This window comes from Rhinichthys klamathensis, unplaced genomic scaffold, assembly GCF_029890125.1.
Source record: "Rhinichthys klamathensis goyatoka isolate OS25496 unplaced genomic scaffold, OSU_Roscu_1.1 h1tg000578l_1, whole genome shotgun sequence".
Taxonomy (NCBI): domain Eukaryota; kingdom Metazoa; phylum Chordata; class Actinopteri; order Cypriniformes; family Leuciscidae; genus Rhinichthys; species Rhinichthys klamathensis.
This window is the reverse complement of record NW_026607042.1, coordinates 24329-45802: the sequence shown is the minus strand read 5'-3', so window position 1 is coordinate 45802 and position 21474 is coordinate 24329. Positions and strand designations below refer to the sequence as shown.

General features: G+C 41.6%; 2 protein-coding genes across 2 annotated transcripts in view; both read left to right on the top strand.

Moving 5' to 3' along the window:
* Positions 1-352: 352 nt before the first annotated feature.
* Positions 353-6064, top strand: tm4sf18 (transmembrane 4 L six family member 18). Its single transcript, XM_056240017.1, has 4 exons — positions 353-600; positions 2153-2224; positions 4617-4759; positions 5529-6064. The coding sequence occupies exons 1-4, from the start codon at positions 424-426 to the stop codon at positions 5725-5727; spliced, it is 591 nt and encodes a 196-aa protein (XP_056095992.1). The 5' UTR covers positions 353-423; the 3' UTR covers positions 5728-6064.
* An 8965-nt stretch (positions 6065-15029) lies between these two features.
* cp (ceruloplasmin) overlaps positions 15030-21474 on the top strand; it is a gene marked incomplete at its 3' end in the record, with an annotated part of 28595 nt that continues 22150 nt past the window's right edge. The window contains exons 1-9 of the mRNA XM_056240005.1: positions 15030-15217; positions 16087-16331; positions 16831-17043; positions 18757-18930; positions 19127-19381; positions 19474-19639; positions 19731-19870; positions 20658-20798; positions 20882-20926. Coding sequence (XP_056095980.1) covers positions 15060-15217; positions 16087-16331; positions 16831-17043; positions 18757-18930; positions 19127-19381; positions 19474-19639; positions 19731-19870; positions 20658-20798; positions 20882-20926 — 1537 coding nt within the window. The remainder of the gene's footprint in view (positions 15218-16086; positions 16332-16830; positions 17044-18756; positions 18931-19126; positions 19382-19473; positions 19640-19730; positions 19871-20657; positions 20799-20881; positions 20927-21474) is intronic.

Genomic DNA, 21474 nt, shown 5'->3' with positions numbered 1-21474 from the left:
TGAGCCTTGTTGTAAGAAACTGATTCTTGTAGAAATACAACATTAGAATCTCTTTCGAAGAACTACCTTGTAGTTTCACAACCTCGAGCACGAGGTTAAAACTGCAAAACTACATCTCAACATGATTTAAACTGTGTCAATTTAGGTTGAGATTTGATAGAATCTCTGAATATCTACAAAATCACAAGTTTTGTGGGAAAACAAAGTCCCCCACAGTGTCCGGGTCGTATGGGCTGTCGGAGAGTTTGCGGTCACACTGTATAATGTCAGGCTGTTTCCTGTCTCCTCCTCCTCCTCGGGACAGCGGCTCGTAGGGGACGAGGAGGGGGGGTGGTCTCTTAAAATCCCTCCACTCCTCCGTCCACCACCCTAGTTCCCTGTCCCGGATTACAGTCTCCGTCCCTCCGCTGCCTGCGTGTGAAGATGTGTTCCCTGGGCTTTGCCAGGTCTCTGGGATTCGCCCTCATCCCTCTCGCCACTTGCTGCATCGTGGCAAACGTCCTGCTCTTCTTTCCCGACGGGAAGATGATATACATTCAGGAGGATCATGTGACCACATATGTCTGGTACCTTATGGGGATCGGAGGAGGTGGTTTTCTGGTGAGTTTCAGATTTGTGCTGGTGTGAATGTTGTCTTGTGTGGGAAAGTGTGGGTGGATTGAGGTGTCTGGAGACACACTCTCTTCCCATGAGCAACAAACTGAATAAACACTACATATTGTCTTAATTAAAATATAAAAATGGTAAATGTTTTAAAGGTTAGTGTTTGGTTGAGAGGTTAAGATTGAGTTGAGCTAATGAGAAATCACTGCAATGAAGCAATAAATATATAATAACTGTGGTTTTGGTTTAGGGGTTAGGATGTAGTAAATAAGCGTAATAAAAAAACACAAGTCAATGGGAATATTCTTGGTCAGAAGCGGTGCAGTTGAGTGTGTGGGATGAGCAACACACTCTCAAGACAGTTTGAAAGTATTTTAGATTTGGCAAATTAGTGATGAATTCGCACAATCACTTATTCATAATCAGATTCAGCTGTTCCTGCCCACGCCCCCTTGAAGGATAGACTTAGGGTGGGTTTAGGCGTGGACCCGATGACTTTTTACTCCGTTTTCATATTTTTCGCACGGGTCAGATTGTGTGAATTTGGGTGACTCATACAAAACGTACAAATTCTCCTAAGATTGGGTTTGAATGAATGTTATAAAGTAAACTTCCGGGCATTTCTTGGTTGAAAATGAACACCTTAAAAGAGAAAATATTGAGTTAACACTTAAATAAATGGATAAAGCGACCTTATTACAGACATAGGCTACATCTGAGGAAACAATGAAACACCTAAGCAATGAAAACTTTCCTTGTAATGGAATTAAGCTTAAGCTGGAGTCAAAATCTTCAGATAACCAATATGTTTGCCAATATACCAATCGCATTAGGGGTGTAACGGTACCCTCACGATTCGATACATATCACGATACCGAACTCACGATACGATATTATTTCGATACTCCAAGACATATGATAAAAAGTTAATAAAAAATGTAATGTTGATTGAAATTGCATTATTATACATAAAACTCTTACGACAAACATGTCTTCTAATATCTTCATTTGTTGCACATACCGATCTGCAGCGGACACATTTTTATTGCACTTTAGTATTGCGATATAATGTTACAACTCAACCCGATCTCACGGCAATTCGTACTTATTTTACGAGGTGGCAAGTTTGTACGAATTCATACTATTATTTGCTAAATCGCACATATTTTACGAGTTGACCAATGGGTATGAACTTGTACGAATGACCGACCCCTGACCCCGCCGCTAAACCCACCCATCACTGGGGTTTAGACTCTTCGCACAGATTCGTATGAATTGGTCGTGAGATAGCGTTGTACAACCCTAGTTCCTTCTCGACGATATCTTCATAATCTTTCATCAAAATGCCAGATTGCTCCACATCCAATGCAATTTTCCTTTTTTCCTGACATTACCAAACCACTTTTCACAGTCCATGGGTAAAAGGTTCCAGTCTGGTTGAATGGTTGAATGATTCTGACATTGATGTCAGAAGTAAAATGCAGTAATTGAGGTTCAATTATTTAAGTAGCCGGTTGAACTGTACTGAAAACTGCTTGTCCACATTCAGGTGCTGATCCCGGCCTGCGTGTTTCTGGGAATGGGGAAGTGTGTGGACTCCTGTGGGACAGAGAACTGTGCGGTGAGTGTTGGGAAGGGGGTCCTCTAACACAGGCTGTACCGGAGTGTGTTTACCCGAAAGCATCGTTAGCCAACTATGGTCGCAAGTTCTGTTGTTATCAGCATAGTTCAACAAATCAGTGTTTCCTGAAGACATAGTTCTAACGAACACTCGCAAACAGCGCCGCAGAGTTGTGTGTTTGGAACGACAGCTCTCGACCTGTGGTTAGAAGCAGAGTTTCTAGTTTGCATGACATGTGGACTCAATAAATCCTTATCTTGAGCAAAATAAGCAAACTGACATTCAGTACAATCTGTATCTTTTATTCAGAATACATACAAATGTCATTTGTGTTTAAAGCGTCATTTTTAAAGACTACGCATGTGCGAATGTGCTCAAGTACATGAGAACGAGCCTTTGATTGAATCTGGAAATAAAGCAAAATATCTGAGAAAAATGAGAATTAGTCGTCAGATGCCATGTCTGTAATTTCTAGCAAAACATCTATAATAATAATTCATTACATTTATATAGCGCTTTTCTCGGCACTCAAAGCGCTTTACATATCTCCTCAACCACCACCAATGTGCAGCACCCACCTGGATGAGGCGACGGCAGCCATAGTGCGCCAGAACGCCCACCACACACCAGCTTACTGGTGGAGAGGAGACAGGGTGATGAAGCCAATTGGTATATATGGGGATGATTAGGAGGCCATGATGGACAGAGGCCACTGGGCAAATTTGGCCAGGACACCGGGGTTACACCCCTACTCTTTCGAAAGACATCCTGGGATTTTTAATGACAACAGAGAGTCAGGACCTCGGTTTAACGTCTCATCCGAAGGACGGTGCTCTTTGACAGTATAGTGTCCCCATCACTACACTGGGGCGTTAGGACCCACACAGACCACAGGGTGAGCACCCCCTGCTGGCCTCACTAACACCTCTTCCAGCAGCAACCTGGTTTTCCCAGAAGGTCTCCCATCCAGGTACTAACCAGACTCAGCCCTGCTTAGCTTCAGTGGGCAACCAGTCTTGGGCTACAGGGTGATATGGCTGCTGGCATCTAGCATTAATACGATCTGAAACTAAAGCAATATGCCCCTTGAAGCCGTGATTTACAGTGAATAGAACAGTAACAACGCCCCGTTGTTAGCTAGGATGCGGAGCGAAGTGCCTAAAACCCCTTTAGCTGTTCTAAATTCACTGTAAAACACGGCTTCAAGGGGCTATTGCTTTTATAAAACGGTTACTGCATAAAAATATTCATTTTAATATTTATTTTATTTATAAAATAAACACCAGCAACAAAACATATAACGTTAACACATTATTCCTCCGCCAAGCAATGTAGTTCCAGAGAGGTTGCTAAGCAACACATGCAGCAACAAAGCGTCACTAACGGCAGTTGCGCAGTAACACTAATGTAATGCGGTCGCAGGTGTGTGTGTGGAGTAATTTACAACGGCTTCGAACGCGTCTCAACCAATCAGAATCAAGGACCGGAATTATCCGTTTTTATAAAGATTCATTAAAGGGTTAGTTCACCCAAAAACTCTGTCAGTAATTACTCTCCCTCATGTTGTTCAACCCCGTAAGACTGTCGTTCATCTTCGAAACACAAATTAAGATATTTTTGATTAAATCTGAGAGCTGGATCACTCCTCCATAGGCTTCTAAGGGATTGAAACTTGCCGGCCCAGAAAAACATCATTAAAATAGTCTAAGTGACTACAGCGGCTCAACCTTAAGTTTATGAAGCGATGACTTTATTCAACTCTTCATTTCCTTCTCTGTGGGCCTCGAGTGAGTTCACGTAGTGTAACAGCGCAGCGCTTCTGTGACATCACAAGTATCACACACATGACCAGCGTTGGCCAATAGTGAGCCTGCGTGTGACGTACAACACAGAAGCGCTGCGCTGTTACACTACGTGAACTCACTCGAGGACCACAGAGAAGGAAATGAAGAAAGTATTCTCGTCGCTTGATAAACTTATGGTTGAGCCACTGTAGTCACTGTAGGCAAGTTTCAATAACATAGAAGCCTATGGAGGAGTGATCCAGCTCTCAGATTTAATCAAAAATATCTTAATTTGTGTTCTGAAGATGAACGAAAGTCTTACGGGGTTGAACAACATGAGGGAGAGTCATTACTGACAGAGTTTACATATTTGGGGTGAACTAACCCTTTAAAAGAAGTTATTACTCCACCACCTGCGTGACATCATTAACCAACGTGGTTGAACGACCAAATGCGACAATGTGGTTTCGGGAAACAGTCGTGACTAGCTAGCTGATTTCTTCAACGATGCATCGTAATATAGTAGTGAAGCAGTGAGTTTCAGCGAAACACACCCCTGGTCAGCCAGATTCATCAGTTTCACACTGTGTGTGTGTGTGTGTGTGTAGATGTGTGGTTCGGTGATGGCGGCTCTGGTGGGGCTCTCCGGCTCGGGCTTCTGCTTCCTGATCTCCGCTGTGGCGCTCCTGAAGGGCCCGTTCTGCTTCACCTCACTGGGATGGGAATCTCCCTTTGAGGGCGACGGAGGACGGTGAGCTCTTCTTTCCTTTCTTGTTGATATGCATTGATGGTGACTTCAATAGACAAAAGTCCTGAACTCGGTAACACTTTATAACACTGTTCCTTCATTAATGAATAACTACACAGGAACAGAAGAGTAACGCACTATTAACATTCTAGTAACTACTATTCACTAACATGAAACTCTGATTAACACATTATTAAGTAATAGCGCTGTTAAATGTGATAGTTCACTATTGGCTAATCAGTAACTACTATTTTTTTCATACCTCACTGAAAACTACAGGTTCATAATTAACATGAATAATGCATAATTTATAATAAAAGGTATGGTAACCCACTAGTAATGACTCAAGTGTTACTACAGGAACTACTAATAATTTGGATCAGTATCTAAAGTGAAAAACATGAAAACTACCTAATATTGACTGAAGTCATTGTAAGCTTTTGAGATTTTTGTAAGATTTTGAACAGTAATTCCTATGGATGGATTTGGCAACACTTTAGTCATCACTAGTGTGTTCCCATGATCTTCACTTTAGATACTGATCCAAATAATCAGTAGTTCCTTTAGAAGGATGTAGGAACACTTGAGTCATTACCATTACTACCTTTTATTATAAATGATGCATTATTAATTTTAATTATGATCCTGTATATGGTAGTTCTCAGTGAGGTATGAAAAAATAGTATGTTAATAGTGCGCTACTCATTTGCCCCTGTGTAGTTGTTCATTAATGAGGGAACAGTCTCTGAACTGGATTGCCTGATGTGTCCAGGTATCTGCTGGCTCCAGAGAGATGGTCAGTCTGCACGCAGCCGGCGAGCGTGGTGGAGTGGAACGTGACGCTGCTGTCGATCCTGCTGGGCCTCAGCGCGCTGGAGTTCCTCATCTGTGCCCTGCAGCTCATCAGCGGCCTGGTGAACGCCGTGTGCCGGCCCTGCTGCTACAAGCAGGAGTACAGCCTGAACGCTTGAGGACGAGCGCTCCCCGACGCTGGACTGAGGCAGAGACACAGATCTGACAGTCACACACACTCACAGCTGTGTTTCTGACTGCAGTCGAGATCCTATTAGCAGCGCATGTTTTCTGTATAGAACAAACATTTGTATTGTATACTAGCTGCATTATGCATTTTGCTAAAACATAAAAGTATTTTTGTATGAGTTCTGGTCGTTTTGTACAGGAAGCTGTTTTGTAAATTATTTAAATACTGAGAGTATTAGAAGAACAGTTGATGAATGTTGTTTTATATAATTATAAACGCTGTAATATGTTTTGAATATTCCCTTCAATAAATACATAGGTTTCGAGTACTTTTGTCTGTTTTGTTAAATCAGTGGATAATTTCACATTTGGGGTTTCAGCATTTGCAGTACAACATTAATGCAAAAAATCCCCTGGGAAGGGGTTGCTGTAAGCCTCAGTATCCCGTTGCAGGATTAATCTCTCAAACCTAAAGCCGTGTCACACTGTAGCACTTGCACAAAGCCTTGCTGATATGTGTCGGTATGTGTCCTCTTGGTACGTGTTTTATAGACATGCAGATTTCTCTCCAAACATAAGCAACGCTAGGTACGTGAGCACAAACTCTTTAGTTTACAGATCTGTGAAAAGGTATAAATATTTCATGAATTTTTGTGTATAAATCATCCTAAACAGTTTCAGATTTTCCATCCCTACAGTATAGTATTGCCCCATAATCTTAATAACTGGTTGTGGTAACTTTAGCAGCAAAAAGCAGAACCAAATGCTTTAGAGAACCGTAGCTCAGTCTTTCACGTCGCTGAGGTGGCACTCTTCCTTTCAGACCAGCTTTAGTTCAGCCCCAATGGAGGTTTATTTCAGCATGAATCCTGCAACCGCATCTCAATCAGGTTCAGTCTCTGACTAGATATTCAGAGGCTTGTTTGCTTTGGATTATTGAAGTCTCCTGCGAAGACCTCAGATGAAGCAAGCTCTGAATCAACATCTCCGATGCAACATTTTTCTATATATCCTAATCATTTGTTGACGCACATGTATTCATTACTTAAATTAGCTCATTCTTTCTACCTGAAATTAATGCATTGTTTAAATGAATACATTATTATCTAACTGTGTGATTTATATGTACATTTCTGAAAATCATAATTTAGACACTGATAACAGATCACTCGAAATTGTAATGTAGACACATGCATTTTCTGTAAAGCTGCTTTGAAACAATATGTATTGTGAAGCACTATACAAATACATGTGAATTGATTTGGATGATTGTAGCACAATCCACTTGCGTTTCACAGACTGGTGAAATTCTCCTTTTAGGATTTCCTGGTAGAGAGCGAAATTCATCCATCCATCTTCCAAACGACTTCTTCTATGTGGGGGATGCTAGAGCATATCCCAGTGTTTCCCAGCCACACCAACAACACACATTTTGGGATGTCTCCTTTATCTGATGCGTTCATTTCATGTCTTGGAGTCTCTTCTAGTGAGCTGATGAGTTGAGTCAGGTGTCTTTGATTTGGAAGAGTTTGAAAATGTGCATTGCTGGTGTTCCTCCGCACCAACAAGGGGGGAACATGCAAACTCCTCACAGAATGACCTATTGGCTCGGCCAGGACTCAAGCCGGGACATCTTGCTGTGAGGCAACAGTGTTCCCGCTGAACCGCCAGAGCAGAACTATCCACTTTTGAATAGCAGAACATTCTCTCAGAAGTTTTGAGGATCATCAAGTTGTGTTTTTGGCTAAATTCAGACGAGCTTAATGTTCCTCAGCATTACCACTCTTCCATGGAGGCCATTTCTGGCCAGTGTCTTTGTGAACGCTGACCTCTACTGATGCGAGACAATCCTGCAGTTCCTCCGATGTTGTCCTTGGCTCTTGAGACTTGCTGGATGAGTCATTTATGTACTTTTAGAGGAATGTTGGAAGCTCAGCCAGTTCTGGTCCAAGTTTAGAGATAATGGATGTCAATATGGTTCTGTGGTTTTCCAGAACCCTGAAAATAGCTTTGTAACACTTCCCAGACTGATCGTCAATCATCCTCTTCCTCATCATAATTTCTGTCATTTATTACGCCTTCAGCTGAGACATCATGGAGACTTCATGTTGCTTAAAATGTTTGGTTTTCTAAGTCAACATTTTTTTTATATATAATTCTGTACAAGCTTAACGAATATCCCCCAAATGAAAATTCTGTCATTATTTACTGACCCTCATGCCATTACAATTTCCAAACCTGTGTGACTTTCTTACGTCTGTGAAGCACAAAAGGTGAATTTTTGAGAAATAGACTGGATACACTTTTTGAAATAATGAGGGGCTGTAGCAATTCATAATGTAATAACAAAGCATAATGTAATACTTGTACATAATTTAAAGGCACACTATGCAGGAATTCCGTTTTTGTCAAACAGCGACCCCTAGAGTCGCTGTGGAGAACTTGTATTTAACGTTACTGTCGTAAATACCACTCACGCAGAGCGTCTCTGCCATAGACTGGTCTCTGCACTCACAGCCTGATACCCCTTTGAAGCTGTTATATTAAGGTACAAATCTTGCATAGTGTGCATTTTTTTGCATTAAATAAGAGATCTAGCGCTAAAATGTGTTTTTGAACTCAAGCTGAGCGCTCGTGTCCGCTGCTATCAGTGTCATGGATACATAGTGTCTCTTGTGGCGGCGCACGCGCGGTCCATTGCATTTCAGGAACACCAGGTTGGACAGCAAGGGAGTTCCTTTTGACTGTTAGAATGTCATTCATGCAACTGAAGGCTCTTTCGCATTCACTGGTAGACACTGCAATTGTATGGACAGCTTTAAGAAGAGGCTTGAGGGCTGCTGGGGTCCGGGATGCCCTCAGTTCCTTGTACTCCCGAAATCCCTGGATGCTCTCTCTTCTCTCTATTTTAAATGTGTCACATAAGCGAAGGACCTCTGCTTCACCATGTTTTATGTCCAGATTTCCCTCTGACCAAGTATCTGGTTGAAGAACCTTGAAGTCAGACATCAGTTTGCTTCCACCTCTATGTGAGGAACTTTCCTGTGTGCTGACATGAGAGGAAGTTGTTAGGTGTCCTGGATCTCATATTTTCCACCATGCTGCGAAAGAACTGTCCTACATTGATCTTTACAATCCTTTGATTGTCACACAGTGATAAATTCTGGAACAATTTTTCGCTTTCAACTTGAAGAACAGTCTGTGTGTGGGGGCCAGGTGTTGAAACCATGGACTCAAACACCCGGATCTCCAGAAACAGCATCTTTGTCTGCTTCAGGCAGTGTTGTACCTCTCTTTTGAAGCATCCTTGAGAGATCACTCAGTTCTGTTAGGGCAACGTACATTACTCCAAGATTACACACGAAAGACACAGAGGTGAGAACGTCAAGGAGTCCCTTATATTTTGCTCTTTCTGTTGAATCCCTGGTGACATCATGAGCGCTCTGTAATTCTCCCAAACAGCCTTTACAGTCCTCTCACTTGAAGCTACCCAGCGGATTGACAAAACACGGCCAATGACAAGGAGACGCTTCCCAACACATTGTGCATGTTGATGCAATTCTCTTTGGTTTTTGGGTGAGGCATGATATAAAGTGTATAGCTTATCAAAACAAAAATCTTGAAGTGATTTAGACCACTGACCTCCTTGAGAACATCCCCAACTGCCAATTCTAGGCGTTGATTTAAACAGAGCCACACAAACAAGTCTGGGAATCTGGCACAAAGTTGTGTAGCCACCCCTGCTTTTCTGCCAAGCATCACTGATGCTCCATCACGTACAAAGGCCACAAAACACTCACCCAAAAAGTGGCCATCGAATCCATATGCATGGAGGCATAACAACAATGTATCTGTGATAGCATTTGCTGTGCTCCCTTCCAACTCCAGCAGGTCAAAAAAAAAACATGTCAGGTTCTGTGTCAGCAATAGCTGTCCGCAAACAGACAACCAACTCAGTTTTCCCACTGATCGTCGTAGACTCGTCGATCAACACGCACACTTTTCTTTTGTTTACAAGGATGTCATCGACCATCTTTTTCCTCATCTCCGTTGCAATATGGTCAATAACGTCGGCACATGTCTTGTCGGAATGCAGAACTCGGCCCATGTTCACTCCATTCAACTCTTGCAACATTATATCCATTGGCATGTCTTTGAATAGATGCCCGTGCTTGCCAATTTTGTATGCAGTTCGGAACACTCGAGATGTAGTTTCGTGTTCAGCCCTGTGCATAGATTGAACTTGCCTGCACAGCTCATTGCGGGATGCCATCTTTGCTATTTCGGCTGCCTTAATGTGTGCTTTCGAATCTCTGTGGTCTTTAAATTTTTTGCGCAGTGACTGCTGTTGCTTCGCCTTGTCTGTACCAAAGGCTTGAATTAAACATTCCCTCCATTCTCTTGACAACTTCAGTCCCCTCTCTGTCTGGGCAGCAAGTGACGGGACGCTGCTACATGTTTTGCAGCCCAGTTTGTTATTTTTAAAAACGAGCCAGCTGTTTGTGGAGCAAAAATACACCATTTGATCCCTTGACCAACAGTCAGGCCATCCGTGTGTTTCGTTACTCACGTTTTTGTTGACGTCGGTGTTATTGACTAGGGTAACGTTAAAGTTGGTAGCTGCAGACTCCTCATTAATGCTAACGTTAGCTGTTCCGCTCACATCAACGCTAACGGTATCCGATGTTTCTGGTTGGACATTCACAACCTCTGTTGATGTGTCTGGCTCTGGCACACACGTTCTTTTAGAACGTTTCTGAAGCCAGGCTAACGACTTACAATTTCAAACTCGACACACTTCTTTGTCTAGGTTTTCAATTTCAGCAGTGAAAAATCTGTTACGGTCAGGCGGAAGCCACAGGCATCAGACAGCTTCTGATAGGGTGGGCCGACTCCTTGCCTTTATGTAATTCGTCAAGATCTGAAATAAGTCACATAGTGCCCTCTGGGTAGTGTAGTTTATGTAACGTTAGGTGATGGTCATTACCAATCTTTCTGACACTGACGCTTTTTCTGTCAGTGGTGGAGTACCGGCTACATTCGAGAAGTAGCGGTAAGCAAGAAAAAGTGCAGGTACACTTAAGAGTAAAATGTAGAAGTGTCGGTACTGCGTACTGGTGAGTACCACCCCACTTCGAGCACTGCACCCAGTAGAGCATTACAATAATCTAGCCTTAATGTCATGAACGCATGAACTAACTGTTCCGCATTTGTCAGTGAGAGCATATGGAGTAATTTAGATATATTTTTAGGATGGAAAAATGCGGTTTTACAGATACTAGACACGTGACTTTCAAATGAATAATTGGTATCAAAGAGCACACCCAGGTTCCTAACCGACGGCGAGGACTTAACAGAGCAGCCATCAAGTGTTAGACAGTATTCTAGGTTATTACGTGTGGAAGTTTTTTGTCCAATAATTAGAATCTCTGTTTTTTCCAGAATTTAGTAGTGGGAAATTACTAGTCATCCAATTTTTTATATCAGCTATGCATTCCGTTAATTTTGTGAATTGGTAAGTTTCGTCAGGGCGTGAAGAAATATAGAGCTGAGTATCATCAGCATAACAGTGAAAACTAATGCCATGCTTCCTAATGATATCTCCTAATGGTAGCATGTACAGAGTGAACAGCAGCGGTCCTAGTACTGAGCCTTGTGGTACACCATACTTGTGATCGATAATACATCTCTTCATTTACTGCTACAAACTGATAACGGTCAGATAAGTATGATTTAAACCATGCTAATGCAATTCCACTAATGCCAACATAATGGTCGAGTCTATTTAAAAGAATGTTGTGGTCAATAGTATCAAATGCAGTACTAAGATCGAGTAACACTAATGTAATAATGATTTTCCAATGTGATATTTTTTCACATAATATAAAAGGTTATTGTATGAGAACTTTGTTGCATTATGAACTCACTGAAACAACTTATAATGTAATCACAGTTCATAAGGTAATACCAGCACATAACGTATAAGATAAAAAAATTATACATTGGAATTACAATTACAATTATGGCAGTGCATAGGTTGTAATTTCCCATTAAAGATGCAAAAGTTCAGAGTTTATTTATTTATCTATCTTTCTTTCTTTTTTACATCACAAAACCAAACAGGGGTGTGTAGACTTTGCATAACCAGTAACCACTGCACATGATTGTAAGTTGTACTGTATTCTTCAACATGCCCTCTTATATTTTGTTTTGATGTAACTTGTATCAAAGTAAAGAAATGTTTGCTTAACTTGAGCTCCGTGCTGGCATTGGCTGAAGCAGATAGCATAATCTATCACACACACACACACACACACACACACAGCTGTGTTTTTGTGATATATGAGGACATTCCATAGGCGTAATGACTTTTATACTGGACAAACTGTATATTCTATCCCCCTACACTGCCCCTATCCCTAAACCTACCCATCACAGGAGACATGCTGCATTTTTACATAAAAAAAAAAACATTGTTTTTTATGTTTTTTAAGCTATTTGAAATATGAGGACTCATGCAATGTCCTCATATATCACGTGTAAGTTGTAATACCAGTGTAATATGCATGTCATTATACACATTTGTGCCCTCATATATCACAAAAACAAAAGCACACACACACTACAACATAGTCTTACACACTGGTGCAATAAATTCAAAACAACATTTCCAAAACTGGTAAGTTATGTTGCTTGTGATTCCCCCCTCACAAACCTTTTCACATTATTAACACAAAAGACACAACCAATGGATACATTGGCACATTTTTTTTATTTCTTAAATGTACTGTACAGTACAATACACCCAAAATTATTAAAAAAAGATTCTCGTCCACATCACAGGCTATATTGGCCCTAGCCAGGCAGCGGGGGTGAAGTCCTCTCGCACGCATGTTCCCCGCTGGCACATATCAACTGACATATTTGGCAGGCTTCTTCCATTTAATCATCTCTGTGTCCTAGAAAAATAGAAGTACTGATTACTGTAACTGTAACATCCTTTTTACAAAATGGAAGCATTCAGAAAACTCTATCTGTATGGGAGGCAATTTGATGCATTTCTTTTTATTACAGTAGTATAGGGCAACAGCTACAGTACATGTATGTGTTGTAACAGCACAGTGTACTGCACTCAAAAGTTACAGTAGAGAGCAGTCTGAAGTACATCTACTGTACCTGTTTTTCTCCATGAAGTTTCTAATGATCGAGGCGACAGTGAAGCGACTCAAATTTGGCCTTACTCCTAGCCTAGCCTCCCTCATAGTATACCAGGGACAAAGACATGGGCAACTAGAGTGGCACTGCTTGCCTCTTTGGCCTTGCCCTTCCCCTTCCTCATCCTCTTCCTTCACCTCCACCTCTACTCCTCCTCCTCCTCCTCCTTCTCCTCCTTCTCCTCCTCCTCCTCCTCCTCCTCCTCCTCCTCTTCCTCCTCCTCCTCCTTCTCCTCCTCCACCTCCTTCTCATCATCCTCCTCCTCCACCTCCTTCTCATCCTCCTCCACCTCCTTCTCATCCTCCTCCTCCTCCTCCCCCTCTTCCTCCTCCTCCTCTTCCTCCTCCACCTCCTCCTCCTCCACCCCTTCCTCTTCCTCCTCCTCCTCCACCTCCTCCTCATCCTCCTCCTCCTCCTCTTCCTTCTCCTTCTCCTCCTTCTCCTCCTCCTTCTCCTCCTCCACCTCCTTCTCCTCATCCTCCTCCACCTCCTTCTCATCCTCTTCCTCCACCTCCCCTCTTCCTCCTCTTCCTCCTCCTCCTCCTCCTCATCATCATCATCCTCCACCTCCACCACCACCTCCACCTCCTCCTCTTCATCCTCCTCCTCTCCTCCTCATCATCCTCCTCCTCCTCATAGTCATCCTCCTCCTCTTTTTCATCATCATCATCCTCCTCCTCCTCATCCCCTTCCTCCTTCTCATCATCCTCCTTCTCATCATCCTCCTCCTCCTCATCCCCTTCCTCCTCATCATCATCCTCCTCCTCTTCATCATCATCATCCTCCTCTGCCTCCTCCTCATCATCATCCTCCCCTTCCTCCTCCTCCTCATCCTCCTCCCCCTCATCATCATAATCCTCCTCCTCCTCCTCATCATCCTCCTCTTCATAATCCTCCTCCTCCTCTTCATCATCATCATCCTCCTCCTCTTCATCATCATCCTCCTCCTCATCCCCTTCCTCCTCATCATCATCCTCCTCCTCCTCTTCATTATCATCCTCATCTTCCTCCTCCTCCTCATCATCATCCTCCTCCTCCTCATCATCCTCCTCCTCCTCCTCATCATCCTCCTCCTCCTCCCCTTCCTCCTCCTCCTCATCATCCTCCTCCTCTTCATCATCATCATCCTCCTCCTCCCCTTCCTCCTCCTCCTCATCAGCGCTATAGTTTTAAAAATTTTGTTCAAAAGCCTGGTTATAGTGTTTAAGCAATCAAGAAAAACTGTAAAAGCTATTACAATTATGACAATATGACAATGTTTTTGGTGAGTTTATAATGTAATACATTTTCTCATATTATAAAAACTGTTATTACATTATGAGCTCAAGATTTTATTACGTTTTCAAAAAATCATTACATTAAGAATGATGTACAACAATAATATTGTATACATCATGTGCAGTTATCACATTATGAGTATTCTTGACTTTTGCCTTATCTCTCCTTGACGGGTTCAGGAGTAGTGAGGTGTGATCTGTCAAATTGTTAGCCTAGTGTAGCATACATTAGCTTGCTTCATTATTTTGAAATGATCTCTCCCAGTGCATTTGCAATTGGGTTTCAAGGCATTTTAACTGCTGAGTTGTCAGTTCCCAGCAGATAAACATTTCTTAAGTCAACATGAGAAAAGTTCCCAAAACCCTATTGATTTTTTCGCAATGCAATCATAGTTGGTGTTTTTTGGTCAGCAGTGTTTTCCGTGTCTACCATGCACAAACACACTGAAGCATTGCTGACTACTTTTCTTTACAATTTTTACCCAGTCCATACACCTTCTTTGGTTGGTATGTTATGGAATAATTGGTCTAACCGAGACCATTGATTCAGAGCCAAATGGGAGATATTAACACACGATTCAGTCCCAACCTTTATCATGGTTGATGACTGCAAAGAAAACTTCTCTGATACACAGGACTTTCAGAGTCCATCGGGTCACATGCTGCCAGTAAATTCCCGGGGTCATGTACTGCCAGACCGCACATCTGTGTGTGTGTTAGTCAACTTGCCCTCTTCACGGCTGTTGTGATTGGCTGACTGCTGTCACCTTCTATCTTTAAAGAAGCGAAGCATCTGCTCCATTCTGATAGTCAAACCCCACTGATCCACAATGAAGGGGCTGCAGTGGACTCTGCTCGGGGTTTTGTGTTGCGCTGGAATCGTGTCTTCAATCACAAGGGAATATTTCTTTGCCGTTAAGGAGATTCAGTGGGATTATGCTCCTAGTGGTAAAAACCTGATTCAGAACAAAACCATAAAAGAAGACGAGTGAGTACAAACACTTCTGAGAAGGATGTACAGGAGTTATGAGTTCTGTACGCAAGAAATGAGATTATAATAACATTTGATTTAAACATTAAAAAAACACTCTAGTTGCAATTTAGAACTTATGATTGTAAATTGTTGCCTTATTTAGAACTTTAATGACAATTCCACTTGTATATTGCTTCTGCCTATTACTTATTCAACTGTGGTAACCAACTGTATCAGCGGATCACCGTTTCCAATCTCACGACTCCCATTGGAAGTCACTGCACTGCTGCTCATTTGCATAAAGTTGAATTGTCGCTTCATACTTATTATGTTGCTAATTAATCATTTCAAGTTTGGAACTGAAGATGATTGAGTTCAACAAACCCTTAACTCTAAGTATTATATGAGTTTAGACTTAATATTTTTTAATGGTGGACGATTAAATAAGCAGTAAGAGATCATTTAGCAACACCCTATTCATAATCTATTAACCGCCCAGAAACCACCCAGAAACACTTAGAAATGGCTTCGTTCCAAAATGTTTATGCAGTGGTTAGGAATGATATCTCAAATCATGCAGCATTTTGAGAAGATCTCTGCTACTCCTCAGAAGTAGAAATTTTGATAGAAATTCTGCACAGGAAAGCACCATTCACGTTTCCTTTAGAAGTTAATACAAAAATAAAATAGTACCTGGGAAGGAGTGTAGGTCACTACCCAGACAGCAACATAGTGTCGGCCCAGATCCGGATCTGTACCACTCCACATGTACCAGATGTGGGCCGGGTCAGGTCCGACACTATGTTGCTGTCTGGGTAGAGTTTCAGTGAGTGAGAGAGTGCATGTAAAAGCCTCACAGAGACTGTTGTGTTGGTGTTTGACAGAGATGCACGGGTGTTTCTGGAGAGGGGAGAGCAGCGGATCGGGCGCGTGTATAAGAAGGCAGTGTATCAGCAATACACTGACGCCACCTACAGGCAGGAGATAGAGAAACCCAAGTGGCTGGGTTACCTCGGACCCCTCATCAGTGCAGAGGAAGATGACACCGTTGTTGTGCATCTGAAGAACATGGCCACACGAGCGTACTCCATCCACGCTCACGGCCTCAGTTACAACAAGAGCCATGAAGGTGCGTGCGCAAATGATGTCAAATAATATGATTAGGGCTGTCAAATGATCAATCGTGATTAATCACTTCCAAAATAAAAGTTTTTTTTACATAATATATGTGGGTGCACTGTGTATAATTATTTTATATATATAAATACACACACATGCTTGTATATATGTAAGAAATATTTTCATGTATATACTGTATATAGATTTATATATAATTTATATTAGATATAAATATAAATATTTTATATATAAATAATATTTTTTTCTTAAATATACATGCATGTGTGTGTATTTATATATATATATATACAAAATAATTATACACAGTGCACCCACATATATTATGTAAAAAAAACTTTTATTTTGGATTTGATTAATCGTGATTAATCATTTGACAGCCCTAAATATGATATAAAGTAAATAAATAAATATATAAAATGTTTAGTCTGTTTAACCTCTGCTCATGAATTGCTCATCATAAATACTGTGAATATTGGATTTCTCTCCAGGAGCACTGTATCCTGATTCATCAGAAAAGGAGGAGAAAAAAGACGATTCAGTGGACCCTGGGAAGTCGTTCTCCTATGTCTGGACTCTACCGTCTTCCCATACTCCTGGCAAAGACGACACTAACTGCCTGACCAGAATATACCACTCCCATGTTAGCGCCCCCAAAGACATCGCCTCAGGTCTCATTGGACCTCTCATTATATGTAAAAAAGGTACAAATCTTTCTCTTCACTTCAGGGTTCACATGCTAGGACCCCTCTAATTACAGTAATGTTTTGGGTTCAAATACAAGCTACTTTAAAATGCAAGCAAAAGTATTGCCACAAAGCATTATACGTTAGCATTAAGGCCTGTTCGCCGACGTTTAACGCCTCGTGACTAAACAAAGGGCGCCAATGTGAGTGTGCACACCGACGCGAAAAACGCCACGCGTAAAAGCGTAATTTTTTTTTAAAATGCCTCGGGTTCGTTTTTTTGGTTTGACGCACCGCGTCGAAAACTATCCGACCAATGAGATTGGCGCTTTTGCTCACGTGTCTGGAGCTTCTGAAGTTACAGTAAAACACAACTTGGGGGCGCTCAAACACAAAACGGTCTTGCGGAGCACACATACGTAACGGCGAAGAAGATATACGCCAAGTAGCGTCTACACTGGCGGGAAGAAATAAGACGAGGAAGATGCGAGGCCAGATGAATGTAGAGCTGCTGGTCTCGTTGGTGTCGGAACATAAAGAGCTATGATGACAGCGACTCCAAAATAGGACTATTTCTGTTTTACATTAAGCGCCATCTAATGTCAGGGAATGAATTTGCATGTTCACTCGGCTCATCGTCAGCGAATATCGCTTGGGTGTGAACACAAAAAACGCTTTGAAAAACGCTGGCGAATAACGCGCGCCGATATTCGTCCCGGTGTGTACGAGCCTTAAGGCTTGTTTGAGAGAACCACTTGGGCCCTGTTATTAAAATGTGTTTTGGTCGTTCGGATCACAAGTAGACGAGGGAGACTCACTCCCGTTTACACCTGGTGTTTTAATCTGTCTCTTTTGTCCACTTTCAACCACTTCTGTCCTGATTTCTTCAAGGGAAGGGTCTATGGGCGGGTAAATGTATGGGCTTTTACAGAACTTTTGATCTAATGGACATCATAAGCTTGCACAAATTTACATATAAACACGCAGAGAGATGATGAAAAACACACAGAGCAGCAGCTTTCGTTTTTTTTTGCTCTGAAGCCGCAAGACCAGCCGAACGCTGAGTGTGTGTTAGAAATCAGGAATGGTGAGAGAACATTGTGCTTGGTATGTTTTTCATCTTCAAACCAAACTTGTGTCTCCAGCCAAAGTTTAAATCCCATCTGTCTAGCGCAATCCATAATGTTTACGCATCAGTAGGTGGAGAGTAGACGGTCTTTTGTGGCTGTTTGAACACTTTCGACCAGATGAGCGTTTACACTACGAAAACAATCCAGTCTGTTTTCCACTACCTCTGGAAGTGGTCGAAAGTGGACAAGCTCAAAACGTTTTGACCCCGTTTACACCTGTATTTAGGTAAAATTGACAAAAGCGCATCTTAATACCAGGTGTAAACAGGGCCTTATTGACTGGAACATGTAAAGTTATATAATTTTTTTCCAACTCATGCCATGACAATGTAAACCAGTGAATGCAGTGATTTTAATGATACACACAAAGAATTTACATCAATGACAAATTCATCCACTTAAAAGTAGTCGCACCTCTAACATGATAAATTAGATATGTTTACAGCTTGAATAGAAACATCTTAAAAGAAGAATTAATGTGCAAAATTCATTTAAAAAGCTGACCACCATAAAAGTCATTGTATAATTCTCACACTTCAAGTTCTGATATAGTCCACTAATAATGAATCGTTCTTTTTTTGTGTGTTTGTGCAATTCTTAGGCGCTCTAGATGTCCATGGCGACAAGACAGCTGACTATCTTTACGCCCTCATGTTTACGGTGTCTGACGAGAACCTCAGCTGGTACCTGGATGATAATATCAAGACCTACTGCTCAGCAGCAACCAAAGTCAACAAGAGTGATGAAGGATTCGAGGAAAGCAATAAAATGCACTGTGAGTTCAGTAATAATGTCCTGCAATAATGTCTCATGATAACATGAACTGTGAACAAACCCTTTTCTAGACACACACATCTATTAACTACCTATAATAGTAGCATACTGTACAGTATATACTATATACTGCCTACTATTCATTAAAAATAGTATAAATAAATATCCAAGAACTTCCCTTGTGAACTTTATTGTAGCTATAAATGGGTACGTCTACGGAAACTTGCCGGACCTCAGTATGTGCATGGGCAATAAGATCCACTGGCACCTGTTTGGGATGGGGAACGAGGTGGACATCCACTCAGCCTTCTTCCATGGACAGATCCTGACGGACAAACGGCACCATGTTGACACTGTCAGTCTGTTCCCGGCTACTTTTGTTAATGTAGAGATGGTTGCGGACAATCCCGGCCAATGGCTCCTCAGCTGTCAAGTCAATGATCATCTGGAAGGTATACAGACAGGCCAGATCTGAGTGGAAATGTTGCATCGTTACACCTGTAATTGACGTGTTGAATTTAACTACATTTCTCCCCACTTTTAGCTGGCATGCAAGCCATTTTTGAGATTAAGAAGTGTTTCCCAAATGTGCATAAACCCAGACCGTCTGGAAGAGTGAGACCGTATTTCATTGCTGCTGAGGAACTGATCTGGGATTATGGGCCAACAGAGATAAATCAGTATACAGGGAATAAACTTGTTGATGACAGGTAACAATCTTGCTTTAAGATCTTCACTGAGAGACATATTGATGTCAAAGGGTATGTCCTTGAATTTAAGCTTGTCTCTGAATGTCCACAGTGTATCTGACACTTTCTTTGATAAACGCGGTGATCGCATCGGGGGCAAATACAAGAAGGTCCAATATGTGGAATACACTGATGACACATTCACCAAGCGCAAAGACAGGACCCCAGAGGAGCAGCACCTGGGAATTATGGGTAGATGTTGTAGACAGAACATTGTATTTAACTAGGAATCTTCCTTAAACTGTGATATAACTATGAGCATGTTGCAGTGATTTGCTTTTAAAGGTCCCGTTCTTCATGTTTTTTTGAAGCTTTGATTGTGTTTACAGTGTGCAATATAACATGTGTTCATGTTTCGCGTGTAAAAAAACATAGTATTTTTCACACAATTTACTTATCTGTATACCGCAGTTTTCACTGTCCAAAAAACAGCCCGATGACTTCCTTGTTCTATGAAGTCCCTCCTCCAGAAACACGTAACGAGTTCTGATTGTGCCAGCGGTTCCTGTGCTGTGATTGGACAGCAGCTTATCGCACGTTGCCCGGAAAGGTCATGCCTCTTACCATAAATTGGAGATGCATGCGCAGCTGAAGTGCTTCTTCTCCGTGGGAGCGCAACAAGACCACGGCCCCTTTTTTGTGTATTCCTGTGGGCGGAGATTAGTCAAAAAACTGTTCTAGTTACGTCATTAAAAAAGGGAGTAGAGGGATGTAGTCCAAACCGGCCGTTCGCTGTAGGCTTTGAAAGAGGACTTCTGTTAAATAAAATATCTCGCTAGGCATTGAACTTTGAGCTTTATAGTTTTACAGGTATTATGTATGCTCTAACAGCAACATTACACACTAACTAAAGTTTGAAAAATGGAATCGCGAAGAACGGGACCTTTAAGTGCAGGCATTATTTGTCTTTAATGTATTTCAGTGTTTTGTTTGTACTGAGATTATAAGCACAAATGAATGTCTTTGAGTTGTTTTTTAGGTCCAGTCATCAGAGCAGAGGAAGAGGACACAATTAAAGTGACATTTAGAAATAAAGCAAGCAGGCCTTACAGTATTCAACCTCATGGAGTGCAATATAGCATAGAAATGGACGGAACACTCTACCACAACGTCCTGGAAGGTAAAGAAAACCTTATTAAATAAATGTATAAAATCTATGACAGTCTTGACCAAAACATCACTTTTCTTTTCTTGTTTATGCAGAGACACACACTGCCAAGAAGCTTCGTGAACTCAAAAAAGAAGCAAGTAAGAAAAAGATCTCAATGATCTCAGATTTATATATATTTACAGTATATATATAATCCCAGACTGTTGTCTATTAAGTCAAATGTTGAATCAAGGTCAGGGATCATTGCGCAAAAGTGTATTTCCCAGTCCTGGCTGGACTCAAACAAATCAGTCCAAATCTATGAGACCAAAGTTCCCTCTTTGAATTATCTGGGTGATTATGAGCGCATGACTGGCTTAACTGAGAATGAACAGAGAGGAAAATCTTCCTTAAGACTTGATTCTGGTCTTATTGTGAACAATTCAGCAGTTTACATTCATAGAAAAAATCTGTCTTTATAATCCATCCATCTATTCATTCATCAATTTTCCAAGTCACATGTCCTACATTGAGTCACAGGGATGCTAGAGCCTTTCCCGTATTTCTTTCAAGGGTAAACTTGACCTTTAACCTCCATATTCTAGTCAAAAAGTCCCTCAAAAGTGGGTACTGGTGGTGTTCTGGGATCCACTATGCCAGGGATGACCAATCCTGCTAATGGAGGGCCCATATCATGCAAAGTGTA

Coding starts and splice junctions, on each gene's coding strand:
- tm4sf18 (XM_056240017.1), top strand. CDS start 424: ATGTGTTCCCTGGGCTTTGCCAGGTCTCTGGGATTCGCCCTCATCCCT. Junction 2,225..4,616: donor GTGGGACAGAGAACTGTGCG/GTGAGTGTTGGG, acceptor GTGTGTGTGTAG/ATGTGTGGTTCGGTGATGGC. Junction 4,760..5,528: donor TTTGAGGGCGACGGAGGACG/GTGAGCTCTTCT, acceptor TGATGTGTCCAG/GTATCTGCTGGCTCCAGAGA.